This window comes from Vigna radiata, unplaced genomic scaffold, assembly GCF_000741045.1.
Source record: "Vigna radiata var. radiata cultivar VC1973A unplaced genomic scaffold, Vradiata_ver6 scaffold_169, whole genome shotgun sequence".
NCBI lineage: Eukaryota > Viridiplantae > Streptophyta > Magnoliopsida > Fabales > Fabaceae > Vigna > Vigna radiata.
In genome coordinates this window covers 212,336-230,147 of record NW_014542363.1, presented here as the reverse complement: position 1 = coordinate 230,147, position 17,812 = coordinate 212,336, and the positions used below count along the sequence as shown (strand labels likewise).

The 17,812-nt window shown below is 30.9% G+C and overlaps 1 protein-coding gene across 4 annotated transcripts; it reads right to left on the bottom strand.

Moving 5' to 3' along the window:
• Positions 1-6,680: 6,680 nt before the first annotated feature.
• Positions 6,681-11,528, bottom strand: LOC106779831. 4 transcript variants are annotated; one of them, XM_014668040.2, is made up of 5 exons: positions 11,180-11,528; positions 9,046-9,164; positions 7,892-8,673; positions 7,268-7,677; positions 6,681-7,173 (listed from the first exon to the last, which is right to left on the bottom strand). In XM_014668040.2, exons 2-5 carry the CDS (start codon positions 9,053-9,055, stop codon positions 7,062-7,064), a joined length of 1,314 nt encoding a protein of 437 aa, XP_014523526.1. In that variant the 5' UTR covers positions 9,056-9,164; positions 11,180-11,528; the 3' UTR covers positions 6,681-7,061. The 4 variants fall into 4 exon arrangements, with proteins under 4 accessions (XP_014523526.1, XP_014523530.1, XP_014523528.1 ...); XM_014668044.2 differs by having other exon boundaries at positions 7,892-8,692; positions 11,180-11,526; XM_014668042.2 differs by lacking the exon at positions 11,180-11,528 and adding an exon at positions 10,382-10,944.
• Positions 11,529-17,812: the final 6,284 nt, after the last annotated feature.

The window sequence follows — 17,812 nt, the reverse complement described above, 5'->3', positions numbered from 1 at the left end:
AATTGAGTAGAAATTAAAAGGCACGCGTTTGTTTTAAAAACCCTCTTGGTTTGTTATTCCACGCTAACAATTCCGCTGCAGCCGATTCTAACAATATTGTGTTGACTAAATCATACGACTGTGTTTATATAATGATCATATATGTGTATGCTTAATATGTGTTTTGGAAATGAAAAACCACATACACCAAGCATGTCTGTATGACTTAATCGATTACAATGTTGTGTTAATCAATTAAGGTCATAAGACAACTTTATCTTTTAGACTATGACAAAACAACAAGTTTTAAATCGATTATGTTAGTTGCTAAATCGATTAAAACTCGTGTGTTTGCACAAATATTTTTCAAGTGCGTTGTGATGATTTTTGAGAAGAAAAGTTTTAAAAAATAAGCTAAGTGTTAAATCTTAATCGTTTACATGGATCATGTATTCAATTAAGTTTGTTATAGATTTGAAAACTATTTCATTGCTTGACATAACTGTCTCAATGGTAATATTTTTAGATATGTTGACTAAGCATTAAATGCAAACCGGTTACATTAATAAAGCATTCAATTCATTACTTTGACTGTTGTTAATCTGTTATAAGTGTTTGTTAAAATAGTAGGACTCGGTTTCTCACACCAAGAGGGGGTTGAATTGCTAAAACTTAAAAACAATATTTTTTTTGAAATCTTTTTCGCAAAAGGTGATGCCTTTAAAACTTTCTTGAAACGTAAGGAAAAGGATTTTCTAATGCAACGAAAAGAAAGTTGATTTAGCTTAGAACAGAGTCAATTAAAAATAAAAGTGTACGGATCAGGGAAATCAAACACAGGTTTTTATACTAGTTCGGTCAACCTACCTACATCTAGTGTCCTTCCAATCACAGGAAGCAACTGCATTATAATGATCAAGGATTTTACAACAAGGCTTTTATAGAGACCTCACGTCAAAAATATAAAACATCTCCCTAATTCTCTAATCAAAATATAGGCATACAAACACAAGACCAGCAACAAGAATCCCCTCTTCTGCTGTCTCAACCCCTTTGAGAAATCCCTCAAAGTCAAGAACGCAACACACTTTTCTTCCTATAATCACAATAGAGAAACAACCCAATCTTCAACAGATTATAGATTTTGATCTTACAGTAGACACCTCAATATGTAGATAGATCAAACTTTCAATGCACATCAATTCTTACTCTTCAAGAAATCACAAATAGATGAAAAATGCATTTACTAATATTCAAAAGAAAGCATGATTTCTTAATAACTCAACCATATATTACAAATGAACAAAAAGTCCTTAGTGATTTTCATATATATATATATATATATATATATATATATATATATATATATATATATATATATATATATATATATATATTATCATGTAACTATTTAGCATCACTAACAAAATTGATTTGAAGGCGTAAATTAAGAGAGACACTAGCCAACCAAAGTACACATGAAATGCAAGTGGCGGAAAGAGTAAATGCATATACTTTGAAGATTGTAATGCTAATAGTTTTAAAAAATATTTTGTAGCATCCTATAAAAGAGTTTTAAAAAATATTTCGTAGACTGTCATCCTAGAAAAGAGTGAACTACTTGGGAAAGGATAATAAAATCAATCTTTGTAGATTATCATTTCACATTTGTTTATTTACTTTTATTCCTAAGTCACTTTGATATTACTTTTTTCTCATTTTAAAAATCTTGAAACTTTTATTTACAACTCTTTTAATTGATTTCGCAAAACTTTCATGAAAAGATTAACCCCTTTTCTTAACTCTTTTGAAAGTAAGTTTAATTAATATAAGAATCTAATGCAATTAATTGAGGAATCAGAATTGATAAAGATTGTTCAGTATAAAAATAAAAATAACAATAACCATACATAAAGGTTGAGAAATGCTACACACATTGTTTTATATTGGTTCACATCATATTATATCGCACATCCAATCTTACTTACTCAATCTCACTACAATAAAAGTTCACTATCTTTATATGTCATTTATAAGTACTCAACACATGTGAAGTATATACAAGATAGGATAAAAACAACATTTTCAATTCTTTGAGAAAACTAAGGAAGTTTGAAAGACTTCTTCAAAGATTTACGAATGCCCTCTTGAAACTATGTGAAAACAATTTATCTCTATCATTCTAAACATTTAAGATAGAGCTTCGTAATGTTCGATAAAAGTTATTTCATATTGATTGAAAAGTTCAATTTATAAAGTTTTCAAAATGTTGGTTAAAAACGGATTAAGATACATTCAATTGATTATTTTAAGTTTTTAATGAATAATTATGGTAATTAGATAAATTTAAGTGAAAGCATTCTCTATTTTAATTGATTATTTTATTTTTCATTAGAAAAACTTAACGACAAAATAATCAATGATTAAGTTTATTAATTATTCTTAGAATCCAATTAAAAAGTCATTTTTTGTTCCCTGTTTTTATACATTATTAAAAGTGATAATTGATTATTTTGTTAGAGTTCAATTTATTGATTATATAAAAGCATAATTTATTAAACTGAAATTAAAACCTTTTTCAAAACATTTTAAGCTTTCGAAACAATTTTTATAAATAAGGTTGTGTATTTAAACTAACTCATCTGTGGTTCACTTTGTTTGCAACACTCAAACACATTCAATTCTATGTTTTTCAAACATCAACATCAAAACCAATTTCTTTAAACTCTTCTAGGAAGCATGACTTGATGCTATTCTTTGAGCCCAATAATCAAAAGGAAAAATTTAGTTATAAAATTACTACAATGTATTTTTTTCATTGACGTCCTCTAATAAACATCATCAAAAGATGTCATTAATGATCTATTTTGAATAAAAGATACCATTTTCTACCATTGTTACTATAATCATTATTTTCATCATTATCACCATGTTATCTCTATAATAACAGTTACTAATGCAATATCACAACTTATGTCTGTCATCAATAAATAAAAGGTTAAATAAATTTTTAGTCTATAAACTTATACATGAATTTGAATTTCGCTTGTGTCTTAAATTTTGATACATTTTGATTCACAAACATTAAAAAAAATGAATATGACCCTTTTCATCCAATTAAAATAAATTTATAAGTTAAATGATGTTCTAATCTTATATTTGAGGTAGAACATGTCAAATTACTTAAATAGCTCAAATACCAATATCAAATGTCGTTTGTAATTAAAAAAAAAAAACAATTTGTATCAAAGTTTAGAACATTAACCAATTTCAATTTTGTGTCAACTTTTAAAAACTAAAAACATATTTAATCTTTAAAATAATTACTGTGAATCAACCTACTAACCCATAATAAAAACATGGTGTGAGTTGAACATTTTAGCCCTTTGGCATGCACAATCTTGTCATGGCCTAAAACCCACATAATTTTTTTAATCATAAATGATTTTAGTTGTATATAGAGCCGTCAAAATGGGTCATAACCCACGGGCCAACTCAATCCGTCACGGGTTCGGGCCGGGTTGGGTTTAAAAAATACAACCCACTTATATGCAGGTCAGATTTCAACCCAGCTCATTTAGACCCGGCTCATTCGGGTTAAACCAGTGGTGAGCCGGGTTGGTCCACCAACCCACCTACCTAATTTTATTTTTTAATTTATTATTTTATTTATGAAACCCTAAAAAATAAAATACTCTCACTCTCTTCACTCACTATGTATACCAAAAAAGTAACTTCTGCTCTCACAAATCACTCTCACGGTACTTGCTCTCATGTGACGGTGCTCTCACTCTCACTTCACTGAAATTCTTCAAGGAGCATGTAAAACACCCTTCTTTTTTTCTTCTCTTTTCTCCACATTTTTGTTTTCTCACTTCTCTTTCTTTCTTTTTTTTTCAAAAACCCTATAATGACAAAATTAGAGGTTTGCGAATTTTGTTTTTTGTTCTGGGGGATTTGAAGACATGGAATGATTTTTTTTCATGTTCTGACATGTTTGTATCATATTTTGTTCATTTTATTTAAACAATTTGAGTATATATTATTTGAACAAGCTCTTTTTGATACCTTTGAATTTGAGAAATTATGTTACACATTAAACTATTAATTTTTTGTTGATGTTGTTGAATAAGGAACAAAAAATGATTAATATAAGAAACTTATTTGTATATTTTTTGTGTTTGTTTTTGGATGACATTTGGATTATATTTTACTTTTTATTATTATTTTGAATTGTCTTTAACATAATTTTTTGGGAATGAAATTTGTTTAAATTTAATTACAGAAAGTTTGTATATTTTTTATTTTAAAAGAAAAATGTAATTAAATGGGCTAGTGAACCAACCTGTTTACCCACCAACCCGTGGTGGATCGGGCCGGGTTCAAGTTTTTCTGACTAGCTAATAAATGAGCAAGGTTGGGTTGGCTCACTAAGTGACTAACCCGTAGTAAGTCGGGTCGGGTTACCCGTTTTGACAGCTCTAATTGTATACAATTGTTTTGTATAATGAATATAATTGAATATTTTTACTATTTCATGTCCATATATCTTTTGTTTTGTTGATAGTTAAAACTTGATTGCATTCAAAGTTAATCAATTGATAGACGAGTTCAACAATAAAATTGTCCAGGCATTAATTATGAATTATTTGTATATATTTATACTTATGTTCTTAAAAGTATATGTCTAAATTTTATTTCTTATTTTACTTTAATATTTCATTTCTCCTAACATATTTTCTTACCATAAACAAAAGTCCTTAATAACTATTTTAATTATTTAATATTGTTATACTTGTAGTAAATTTTCTTTTATTTGAGGAAGATCTAAATTATAAATGAAAAGTTGGTAATGATATTGTTGATTTTTTTTTTTCATCTTTATAGATTCCCCACAAATCTGTAATTATCTTGAACAGTCAAAACAAAAATAGTTCGCTAATCTTATGGAAGAGAAGTTGTCTCAGCTTAGAAATATATAATGAGTATATGAAAAAGGAGTTAATGAAAATTATTGAATTAAATGGACATTTTTGTTGTAAAAAGCAAAGATAAAGAACACTTGAAACCGTTCAAGAAGCTAAGAGGTGAGCAAATTGAAGGTGGTTTCAAACTAAACTAAGCAAAGATATTGAATTGTAGATATTTAATGAGATTGGAAAATGATTTCATTATCTAAACTAAACTAAATCATCTGGAGAGAATAATTGCCATGAATGGAGTTACACTGTTCTAACTGTTAATGCAGGTATTCAATAGAGAACAACTTAGTTTGACCACAGAACAGGGAAAACTATAACAAATAATTATACATAATAAAACTATAACCATACACTATTGTACTGTCAACAGATACCAACTCACTCTATAACAATCATCATTTTCACTTCCAACATTGCTACTATGACTTTTACTATTTTTGTCATGTTCATCACATCTTATTAATTACTGTCACCATTTTATTATTATCATCGTCGTCACTATCTCATAATTTTAATTTTATTCTTACCATATTCACTTTTATACATGATTATCAAACTTTCTTGAGTTAACTTGTAAATTTGTATGAGTTTACGTTTCTAGACATGACTTCTGAGTTAATTCGAAAATAAACTCATTTTTATACGTAAACTCGATAGAATCGACTTAAAATTGGTAGAATCGTGAGTTTAAAAGTTATATATTTAATGAAATACATTAAAATTAATAACAATAATCCAAGTATTTATGTTTTACAATATTTGTTTTTATGAATAATATAATTATAAATTTTATTTATTTATAATTATATAATTTATATAATTTTTTCCATCTAAAATAAACTTTTACGAATTTACAATAAACTCTCAGATTTTATAACTTTGCTTTCATCACCTCTTCAACAATATATTACCCTAGCCATTCCCACCATAATAATAATGAACGGAATAATAGGAACGAAAAATTTGAACACGACTGTATTGAACTGAAGACAAAATTCTGAAAAGACTTCAAATCAAACAAGCATAAGAAAAAACGTAAATATAAAAAGTAGCATAAGATAGGTACTTAAGAATAAAATTGAATGAAAAACTATTTTAGCATATACAAATAAGAAACACTTAGGGTAACCTTAATCGTTTATTAATAATTTAATGCTTTACTATATTCACTCGTGTATGTCATTGTTTGAATAATTTTTTGCTGCAAAATCAAATCAACTGAAGAATTTCAACGTAATGATTCTAGCATTTTGGTGCACGAGGAAGTGTTTTCATACACGGACAATATAGTTTCTAGAATCGCATACCCTAAAAATTATAATGTTTAAGAATGACTAAAATATATTAGATTGGAAAAAAATATAACGAGCCATTCACATAATTTTCATTAAAAAGATTGTTCCAAAAAATATTTTTCCAAATTTCCAAGCTCTTCTAAATTCAAAATGGCTTCCGAAATTTCTTGGCACAACCTTTGTTATTTGCTTATATATAGAAAAATTACTTATTTTATATAGTTTCCATATTTTCTCGAAAAACAAATGTATATTAAGTCTCAATCCTGTATTTCCAGTTATATTGGCTATAAAATAATCCTCCCAACCAGTTCCTTGGAACATTGGTTAAGGAAATTAAACAAAAATACATATATGACACTTTGAAAGGAAAATTCTCTATTCTCAATTCCATAATTGGATAGCATTTGTGGTGAAAAGAACATGGGAAACATTTTAAACTAGATTCATATCCAAATCAAGAAGGCTTCAATGATTAAACTAACCACCTTCTAACTCAAAAGCTTGCAGTTAGTTATACATGAAAAGATGAAAAGCTAATATGTACTGCGCATTGTTTGTAATTGAAATGAAATAAAAAAATCAATGAAACCATGTATAGGAAAAGAGAAAAAAAGAGAAGCATAAGCAAACTAAGCTAAAGACTACTTTGTTTGCCTGCAAACATTCAGAGCATTGGCTGGCCATTCTAAACCTACCGCACACTACTCAAAAGCTAGGATAATGATGTATAAGCATGAAACTCAGCTAGAATTTTAATCATATATGAGAATCTTTAGAACCTATTCAAAAGGAAACTAATCTCTCAGAATTTACAGCAAAGAAAGCCATCCGTCCAGCAGCACCGCTGCTTCCGGTGATGCCTCCGGTCAGCCTTCGCCATCCTAACCGGGCTGCTATTCCATTCAGATTGAATTCTGCACAAGAAAAAAATCAGCTTATCAGTCATGAATTTCTTACCAAAAGGGCCAATGCAAAAGTATCAACTCAACAAGTTTTCTGGCACTTTACATAGGAAATGCAAAGGATCGCGTGCTAGTCGTGCTGCTATCCGATCGAAGGGAGATGCTGCCGGAGTAAGGTACCGGCCCTGAGTAACTTATTCGACCTGACACCGGACCGACTGCAGAGAAACTTGACTCACCTAAGCTGTGACGAATGAGGCTGGTCACAGCCTGATCATCGCTCTTCCATTCTATTGGCCTGCTTGTATGATGGATTTCAGCACATCTACAACTACCAGCTTGGCTGCATTCTTCTTTACCACAATCTGCAGGAGCTGAAGGATCAACTTGCCGAGTGAAGGTTGCATTCTCTTGAGGCTTGTTGTCTTTCTTTGATTCATCATCTGCCACAGCCAAAGAAGGGCTACTCAACATTGCTTCCTCGTCTGTACTTTTGGACTCTTCCAATAGGGAGATCTGCACATATAACACATTTGTCATTTGTCAGATTTGATCTCAGAAAATATCAAACTTGTTGGCTTAACTAGTGTCTCTATGAACACATTGTGTTTTCAATGCTGTGTATCTAATCAAACAGGTAGAAATCTTAAAAACTTAATTAACATGCCAAATTCAATCCCTCCAAAAGAACAATTAACATATTTAATATTTGATGATATATACTAAATACCTGTTCACCCTTGTCATCAGAAGATGCAGAGTCCTCAGTGAATAAATCTTGCAACAAAACCTTGTCTCCCAGTGAAGGTGTCTCTTTGTTGACATCACCAGAAACTTCAGTGAGCATCAAATCCTTGTGCTGATTATGATTAGCAGAAACCTTATCAGACTCCTCTGTTGGTGTTAGGCTTAGTACATTGATATTGGTGTTGTCTTTCTGTTTTTCTTTAGTTTCACAACTCTCAAAAGGGAAGAAATCGCGGGCCTTTTCATCGACAGGATTCACAAACACCACATTATCCTTCTTAAGGACTCCTTCATCGATGCATATATCCTTGACATCATGATAATTACTCTCATTGTAACACTCTTCTGAATGTGGTTCACATTCTGTAACAGTTTTGACCATGTAAACATCCACAGAATTCCTAGGTGACCCTTCTCCCTCTCCAGGATCAGAAATGGGTGAAGGAGACCTTTTAACTGATTCTATATCGTTTGGAAACTTCAACAACGACTCTACATCCTTAGAAGAGTGAGATACTGGCTCAACCAAGTCCTTTACCTTTGCTTCATATTCATTTTTTTCACAATCAACTGACTCCATGTCATATTGTAATGAATCTAAACCTTGTTCAGTTTTCTCTAGAAATGTAGGCATTTCATTCTCATATTCCTTCAGTTTCTGGCTCGGTAATTTGTATCCATCAGAAATTCGATCGTCGATGAACACAAACGACTGAGATTCAGGCTCAAGACCAATATTTGAATGCCGCAAAGCCACTTTTCCTTCTGCACATTCATTATGATACTGTCAAAAATTAGTTAGGCTAGAATTTAAAAGTAAGAAAATTGATAATAAATGAAACAATACCATTTAAAACATTTGATAAACAGATACCATTTAGAACTAAGCAAATCATAAGGAGAACAGGTGTTTAGAATAGTTACATAATTGCATTCAACACACAGATCAAGAAACAAAACACTCATTTAAATTATATGTATGTGAGCCTCATTTGAGGGGTCACAATCTTGATAAAACACAAATAGTAAACCAAAGCTATACTTGTCCAACCCATATTAAAGCAAAAAACAAGTAAAAGGTCAACAAGATACAGTAAAACAACCAATTGCAGGGACCATAAATAATCAGTATGTCACCTAATTTCATGGTGCAGCCAGGTAGAGATTCATGGGTAAATTTTCATCAACAGTCGCAGGTGGTTCTTCGACTATTTTCAACCAAAGAGACTAGTCTTATTACACTGTTCTTCAGAGATCTGAAAAATAGCAATCAATAACAATGATGGGTTAGCAAGTAACTAAATTAAATGCATTTAATGAAAACAAGAAGCAAGAATGGATTCCATGATCTATAGAAGCACTCAAAGCTAAAAACCAATAACAACATTCTACTCTACTGTTCCAAAGGATAAAAAAATGAAGAAAAAAGTAAAAAGAGAAAGAAAGAAAGAACAATTCTCTAATCATAAGAAATCATAAAATATTTATTTGGATTGCAGTATAAAAGAACAAAGGATTATGTCACTATTACCCCCAAATTCCTGATTCCCAAACAAACATGAAAATTTAACATAATCCAACTCCAGTCATCACTCCAAACATAAAATAAAGCAGAAAGAATAAGAGAAAAAAATGAAGAATTTACCAATATTTCTAAGAACAAAGGTTTATATTAAGGCAGAATAACTGGGGACCATTTTCTATATTAAGCTTTTAATATCCACACAAGATGTAAATTACATATATCATAATATTTAAGTACTAAAAAGCAAGTACTAGTATGCTGCCTTTTCTTTTTATAAGTAAAAGATTTCGCCTAAGTAGAATCCAAGGAAGGTACAGAAGGTATAATAGGACAAGAAAAAAGTTTAAAAATCTCAAACTTTTTCGAAAGTTTTCAACTACAAAATTACAAACCGAAATTTTAAATCAAAAGGCCTACATAACAAGATGACTCCCTACAAAATCCCTACCAATAATTTGTCCTCTAGCCCTGATTAAGATCTGACTCATCAGAATAAACAAGTTTAGAAAACCAGAAAATGGTACAGTGAATAAAAACACCAGCAGAGTGAAAACTTACACAGGAATCGCACGAAAGAAATCAGGGAACATGGTCAAAACGATAGAGATCTATCTCAGATCCCAAAACCTTCCTATACCCATAAAATAGTCAAGGGCTAAAAAGCTATTCTCATATTAAAATATAAAAGGATTTGGCAGCAAAAAAACCATTTTATCAAAATCTTCAGAACAGACAATTTCAGAGAAAATTCCAACTTCACCTGCAGATTAAAGTGTTTAAAAATAAAACAAAGTGGCAGCATTCAGAACCAGAAGCTATATAATAATAATGTTTTGGTTACAAAAGTGACACAAAATTGGTTGAACAAAAAACATGTAAGTCAGAAAGTGGAAGAGAGACAATCATAGGGCTGAGATGAAATCAGAGCAGAAAGAATTTAGAATTTACCAAAGTCCAAAACTGGCGAAGAAGAAAGAGTTTGCTTATGTCGGTAAACGTATTTGGATGCTTAAGGATGATCGAAAGGAAGAGATATGCTAATATACTAGTAATAAAATTTAATCAATTAATTAATTAATTAATACTAATAATAAAAGCAACCACAGAGTACTAAGAGATGATGGATGAGTTGTAATTATAGCATTCATAATGGTCAACCGTTACTCTCTCTCTTTCTTTCTTCTTTCTCTCTCTTTCTTAATCCCTTCACACATCACACACTCCACCTTCTCCTTCTGCAATAAATGCATTAAAAACAGTAAAACGAAGCCCCGACCCTACCCTCCAATACCCAAATTCAATAGGGTATATTGTAGCATTAAATTTTCACCTCTAACGCTTCCCCTCCCCAAAAATCAAAAATTTAATTTCACACCAAAAATATGCAACTTTACTTTCTTTCCTTATCCTTCTCACTTTTCCCAGTGTCCTTCATTTCCCACTATTGTTTCTCTCCAAAGACTCCATCTTTATCAGATTCGCTACCTTTTCCCCACTCACCATTATCATCACCATCATCATCACATCACCCCTTTTATTTTCTATCCCACTTCCCCACAAACCCAGAATTTTCCAGAGATAAAACACGACCACATTGCTGCCTCGGATCCGTCGACCGAACTCCAAAGGACCAGAATAAAAAACGAACACAACATAACACTAAACGACGAAACCTTTGACTTCAACCTTAACAAACCCAAAAACAATGAACGTTAAAACAAACACGACAAAACAAAACCAACCCACCTCACAGATGAAGCATGTTCCGTTGCAGAATTATTACTCTGCCGCTCCACCCACCGTAGGATTCCTACACTCTCTTCAGATTCTGGTGATATATGTAATAACCCAACACTTGAAAGAGAGAAAGAAAAGAACTTAGCTGTAACCCAAATCTGAAACTGGCTCTCACGTACCAACTGAGCTGTCTGTACGTGCTTCTGTTTTCATCTTCTCTTTCGATCTCTTTATATATGCGCTGCGCTGCATTCTTTTTCTCTTTTTCTTTTCTTCTTATTTCCTTTGACTATGTTTTGTTTTTTCCATCTTTAGCTTTGCTGGGTCCCACCTAACCAATTAAGAGGTTCAAATTTTCATCTTCCCCACTCACGAATGGCCAACCAACTTTGGCTTTTCAAAATTATTAGTTTTCATTTCGCAACGGAGATTCTCTGCGGTGACGATTTTGCCCATGCTGTGGGCACGCACGATCCCGTTCGTACATCACATCCCTACTAAAATTGCTGATGATATCTAAGGTTATCAACACATGTTTGGCGTGTCAAGTTGACAAACGTACCATTTCATGCTTCAACATTTTCTCTTTAAAAAATTAATTTAATGCATATTTTTAACAATATTTTTATTTGTTGAAATTAATAATTTAATCAAATCTGATCTTTAAATTAACTGGCAGTGTAAAATTATCTACATTTTAATTAAGTTTAGTTTTCTCAATTAAATTTAAATAATTAATAAATATGTTATGCTACGTTATGTTATATGAATTATATTTAATGATTTAGTCAATAACTGATAAGAATCTGATTAGTACATACATGAAAGTCAAACTAATAAGTTTATTATATACAGTAACAAAATTTCAAAAAGATATTGTTGTGTTATATCTGATAGTTAATATATTAATTAATGTTGTTATTTATTTAATGGTGTTTCTTATTTTTTGTTTTAACAGTAAGAACTTGTGTGATTGGTTTTGTTAAAAAAATTCTTCAAATTTAATATTCAGCAAAACATTCTGTCCTATATTAAGAAATAAATTAATATATGACAACAATATATAAGAGATTCTATAATAACTAATAAGAAAATTACTTAGAATTTGAATAATAAACAAGAATAGACGAAAACATAAAATTGTAACGTCAATTCCCCGTATATTAACCTTAAACCAACATTATAGTAGAGTTGTCAAAATAGATAACTCGATTCGAACCGGTTCGGTCCACCACAGGTTAGTCACTTAGTGAGTCAATTCAACCTGACTCATTTATTAGCGAGCTAGAAAAATCTGAACCCGGCTCGACCCATCATGATTGATTGATAAACGGGTTGGCTCAATAGTCCATTTAATTACAATTTTTTTAAAATAAAAAAAATTACAAACTTTCTATATTCAAATTTAAACAAATTTCATTCCCAAAAAATGATGTTAAACTGAAGACAATTTAAAATAATAATAAAAAGTACAATATAATCCAAATGTCATCCAAAAACAAACACAAAAAACATAAAAAAAAAAAAAACCTGCTCCTTGAAGAATTTCAGTGAAGAAGTGAGAGTGAGAGCACCATAAATGAGAGCAAGTTCTGTGAGAGTGATTTGTGAGAGCAGATGTTACTTTTTTTTTATACAAAGTGAGTATGAATATGAATATAATAACAATTTGTTTTTTTAAGTTAAGGTAAATCATTAATTCATTAGTGGAAAAATGTCTTTCTAATGGCAGATAAAAGACCATCGTAATCTATAAATATGAGGTGATAAGAATGTAAATATTGAAGCTTTTTAACAACCATTGTCCTCTTAACTATTGTTGAAAATGAAATAAGACATATATAACAACAGTTCCTTTAAGAATTGTCATGGAAAATTAAGTTGTACATATATCACAACGATTACATACAACAACTATAGTTGAAAGTGGTTCTCATTCTTCAAAAGTTTTCACCTTTTTTGCTTCTCTTATGTGCACCTTCTATTATGTTATTGCTTTGCTCTCTTTTTTCTTTCTCAGACCCACAAGCTTTGTGTTAGCACCACTTCTGCCACACCTTTGTCGCTGGTCCACCATAGCTTTGGAGAATAAAACCCATTTGTCTTAAGGCTCCCTGTCCAATCTCATTTTTACGGCAAGGTTTGGGAGACTTTCTCTACTTTAATGTTAGAACCTTTGTACTCACAAATTCGAGAGATTAACAAGGCATATGGGAGGTAATATATAGGGTACCTCTTAGCCTTCAACATGGTGTCAAGGATGAGGTTAGGCCAGTCAATGATGGTGTTGTTCAACAACCCATAGATAATGAGTAGGTCTTACTCAAAACATTGAGCATGATTTATGGCTCATGGAGCAAGAATCCATGCAATGAGATAATGGATGAGACGTTCATCCATCTTTATTCCACCCACCAATAGTTGCTTGCGCTCAATATGCAGTTGCAAGTTCTTAAGAAAATATCGGTAAGAAGAACACAGTTGAAGCCTTCAACTCCAAGATGCACTTTTACTACGTCTTCTAGGATATGAAGATGAGCTACATTTTCCCAGATGTCATTGTCAAGAATGATGTCAACCCCTTTAACATTGATGTAGACAACATCATCACTAACTTGAAATTGAAATAAAAAGACCCAAACCAAATTCGAGTAGTATGCTCCCTTGAGCTCCACAAGAGGTTGCAAACCTTGATTATAGAGAAGATTAGGGATTTGGAAGCCAATATTGGCAAACCAATATGTTGTCATATTGACTACTTATCAACATATCATGTTTAAGCCTTGTAAAGTAGACATCATAGCATGATTTTAAAACAATGTTGACCATGTAGATTCACAAGTTGTTTTGAAAAGAGGTTTTCATTCTTCACAATGTTGCACATGACTTGTGATCGTTCATTGCTTTTGGAAAAAAAAAAGTTTTGAAAGAGAAATCATTTTAAAAATTGTCCTGTGTTTTTCATTGCAATCAGAATCATTTCCTCAAGTTTTATTAGAAACTAACTTTCGAGGTAAGCTCGTACACGAGAAAAAACTAGAGGGAGGAGGGGGTGAATAGTGTTTCAAAATATTTTTGCAAGACAACATCTAATGACTTGTAATGAGAGTATACAGAAGAAAACTATGTTTAGAAGTTGGGTTTGTGAGATGAGAAAATAAGAATTCTTTCAGACAATGACATAGGAAACTTAACAGTTTTTAAAATAGGAAATTGTAGAAAAAGATAGGCCTTATTTCCCAACAAAGAGGGGGGGGGGTGAATTGGTTCTGTATTAAAAAAAATTGTTCTTTTGAAAACCTTTGGAAAATCTTTAAACCTTTCTTGAAATACAAGCGAATAAAGAATGTAATGAAATGAAAGAGATAAAGGATAAACAGACAAACACTAAGTTTTTATACTAGTTCGACCTCAATGCCTACATCTAGTCCACTTTCAATCAACCTGAGACTGAAAGTCACTTCACTATATAGATTGAGTTATACACCAAGAATTACAGAGACCCTCTCTCAATGCAATCTCCTCTCCAACTCCAAATCTAATATAGAAAAAACAACAAAGAAAGAACAATCCTATTTCTACAAAAACCCTTTGAGACACCCGTCAAAGAAAACAGAATTTCACGTTCTCTTCCTGGCCACTGGCAATAGGAAAACCACAATCAAGAGATTGCAAAAACAACACTCATCAAATTCAGAACACCTAAGAGTGTGAATAGTGATCAACACGCTTCTTGGTTTTTGGAGAATGAACACTCCTGCAATCTTTGATCTCAACTAACTTTGTTAAATATTAACGATAATATTCCAAAAGTTTTTTTTAATGCAGAGAGTTATGCGTCAATATATAGTTTTCTCAAGTCTGACACATCTTAATCAATTACAATATTAATGTAATCGGTTAAGCAATTAACACTACTAACCACATTTAACACATTACACATTTAATGTAATCGATTGCACAATTAATGTAAGTCGAAACAATTCAAAATATGACCGTTATGGTTGTTAAGAGTTATCAAGAAAACATTTTTCAATGTGTACGAGATTTAACCGATTAAGAGAACAGTGTAATCGGTTAAGTATAACACTTAAGCAAATTTGAAAACTTTTTCATTTGAAAACTCATCACTACACTTAGTAAACAAGTATAATCAAAGGCATGAGTTTGAATCGATTATACACATAATGTAATCGGTTAAAACTTGTAGTTTGTCACATTTAAGCCTTTATTGATATCTGATGAATCTAACTGATTACATAAACATTGTAATCGATTAATTCATACAGATATGCATTGTGCAAAGAGTTTAATCATTCAAAACCATGAATATGCATACCATAGATATAAACTCATGTATAACCACATTAAGTATGCAAAACAAATAGTTCAAGCACAAACAAACATATAAATTCAACTTTGTATAATGTGTGCAAGAAACTATTAAAACATTTCTATTGTTGTCATCATAAAAAACACAGGGTTTGAGTTTAGCTTTCACATAGCTGCTCATATTAACAAAAACCAATAAGGTACAAGTTTTATACTAGTTCACTCAATCTTGAGCTACGTCCAGTTCTTACATGAATTTACATGAGTTTACGCCACTCCTGGTTGAGTATTCTTACACCACTTCTAGTTCGCTACACAACATGTCTAGTCTGAGTTTAGCCTCTTCAGGATCTATTTGAATATTAGCACCACTTCAGGTTAACATCACTCCTAGTTTCCTAGTCAACATGAGTAAAATGAGTTTAGCCTCTCCAAGATCTTACTCAAGAGAACTATCTAGTTCGAGTTTACCACTCCTAGTTGAGTATTCTTACACCACTTTTGGTCCCCTAGACAATATTTCTAATTGCAAGTGTTTTAATTATTTGTAGAATTTACAACACATCCACTACGAGATTCTTACAAGATACATATTAGAAACTCTCAATGAAAGCATACATTTTCAGTACAATACAATCTAAAATCTTGTTTGGTTACATACTTGACTAACTCTCTAAGAGAGGATAAAAGTATTGATGCATAGTCTGATAACTAATGAGGTTGTTCTTTTAAGCTGAAGAGCATTAAACGATGTATGCTTGAAGCATAGTAGTGTAGCCATATTTCTAATACTTGTTCCTTTCTCCTTTTCTTCTCTTTTCTTCTGCTTCTACTCTTTTCTTCATTCCAAAAGCTACAGACATTATAGTCTAGAGATGTAGTAGAAAGCAAGACATGATAATATATGTAATCAAATTCTAAAAAAGAAAACACTCCTAAAATCTTATTATTTTTACTTTATATTTTGAAATTTTTTAACTAAATGGAAGACATTATATAGCTAGGTAAAACTAAGTCATAAATATCATTTAGTTCTAATTGGATAATCATATAAATATATCTAGTTTTAAATCTTAATATATACACTAACTAATATCTTTTGAAATATTATTTAACCATAATTCTTACATAAAGAAAATTATTCTTGAAACTATAACTAATCCTCTGACCGAATTGTAACAGGTTTTATCTTTATAAAAAATCTAATATTCATAAAATTTTACAAAAGTTTAAAATTTATAGTGGTTACGGAAGGTTTTAAACCCAGGGTTTTAAATTCTTGATAATGTAAAAATATACCTCTTTTAAATTATTATTTTTATGTGGATTTTCTATACTTGGTTGTGTTATTATTTTTTATTCATAAAACAATATAAGAAATAAGAAAAGGTCGTAAAATCAAGAAAAGCAATCCATTAACTTATTGTATTAAGTGGTAAAGGTTGATTGCTTCTAACTAATGCAGAAAAGAGAATTTTATAACCAAACTACTCGAGTGTTTACAACTAACTCATTTTTAAAGCCTTCTAATTCTGTTGCATTGGTTGAACTATTCTTTCGTTGCTAACAAATAAATTTATGTACAAAAGGAAATGGTGATGGAATACCAACATCGATAACATTTTAACATTATCCAATAACTCTCCTTATTGTTCTCAGATCTCGCATATCCTTATTTGAGTTGTTGCTTGCAAGTTGTTTCATTGCTCATAATGATGGGGGGCTAGATAAAAAAAATGACACTTTTTAGTCCACACCCTTTATTGAATGTATCGTTTCAATGTCACTTTCATTATTATATAAATAACATTATTTATATATATTTACCTTATATTCTTTGAATTTAGTTACATTTAGTGAATGTAATTCGATTTTAGCATGATTTATAACAGTGTTGTCAAAACAGATCACCTGTCTCGACCCGGTTCGGGTCATTAGAAGGGTTGATCATTTAGTGAGCCAACCCAACCCGGCTCATTTATTAGCGAGTCAGAAAAATTCGAATTATCCACCACGGATTGGTAAGTAAACGGGTTGCCTCACTGACTCACTTAATTACAATTTTTTTAAAATAAAAAAATTACAAACTTTCTATAATTCAAATCTAAACAAATTTCACTCTCAAATTTCACAACATGTGTGTTTAATTAATTTTGAAAATAGGAAACTTAAATAATTTTTTCAAGCATAAAAATAATAAATATATTTTTATGAAATTAAAATAAAAATTTAATAAAATAAAATTAGGTAAGTGGGTTGGTGGGTCAACCCGACTCACCACGGATTCAATCCAGATGAGTCGGATTGAAA

What these genes read in the sequence shown, in the direction of transcription:
- LOC106779831 (XM_014668040.2), bottom strand. An exon ending in CTGATGACAAGGGTGAACAG is followed by an intron (nt 7,678 to 7,891) that starts GTATTTAGTATA and finishes TTATATGTGCAG; the next exon opens with ATCTCCCTATTGGAAGAGTC. An exon ending in CGATCCTTTGCATTTCCTAT is followed by an intron (nt 7,174 to 7,267) that starts GTAAAGTGCCAG and finishes TTTCTTGTGCAG; the next exon opens with AATTCAATCTGAATGGAATA.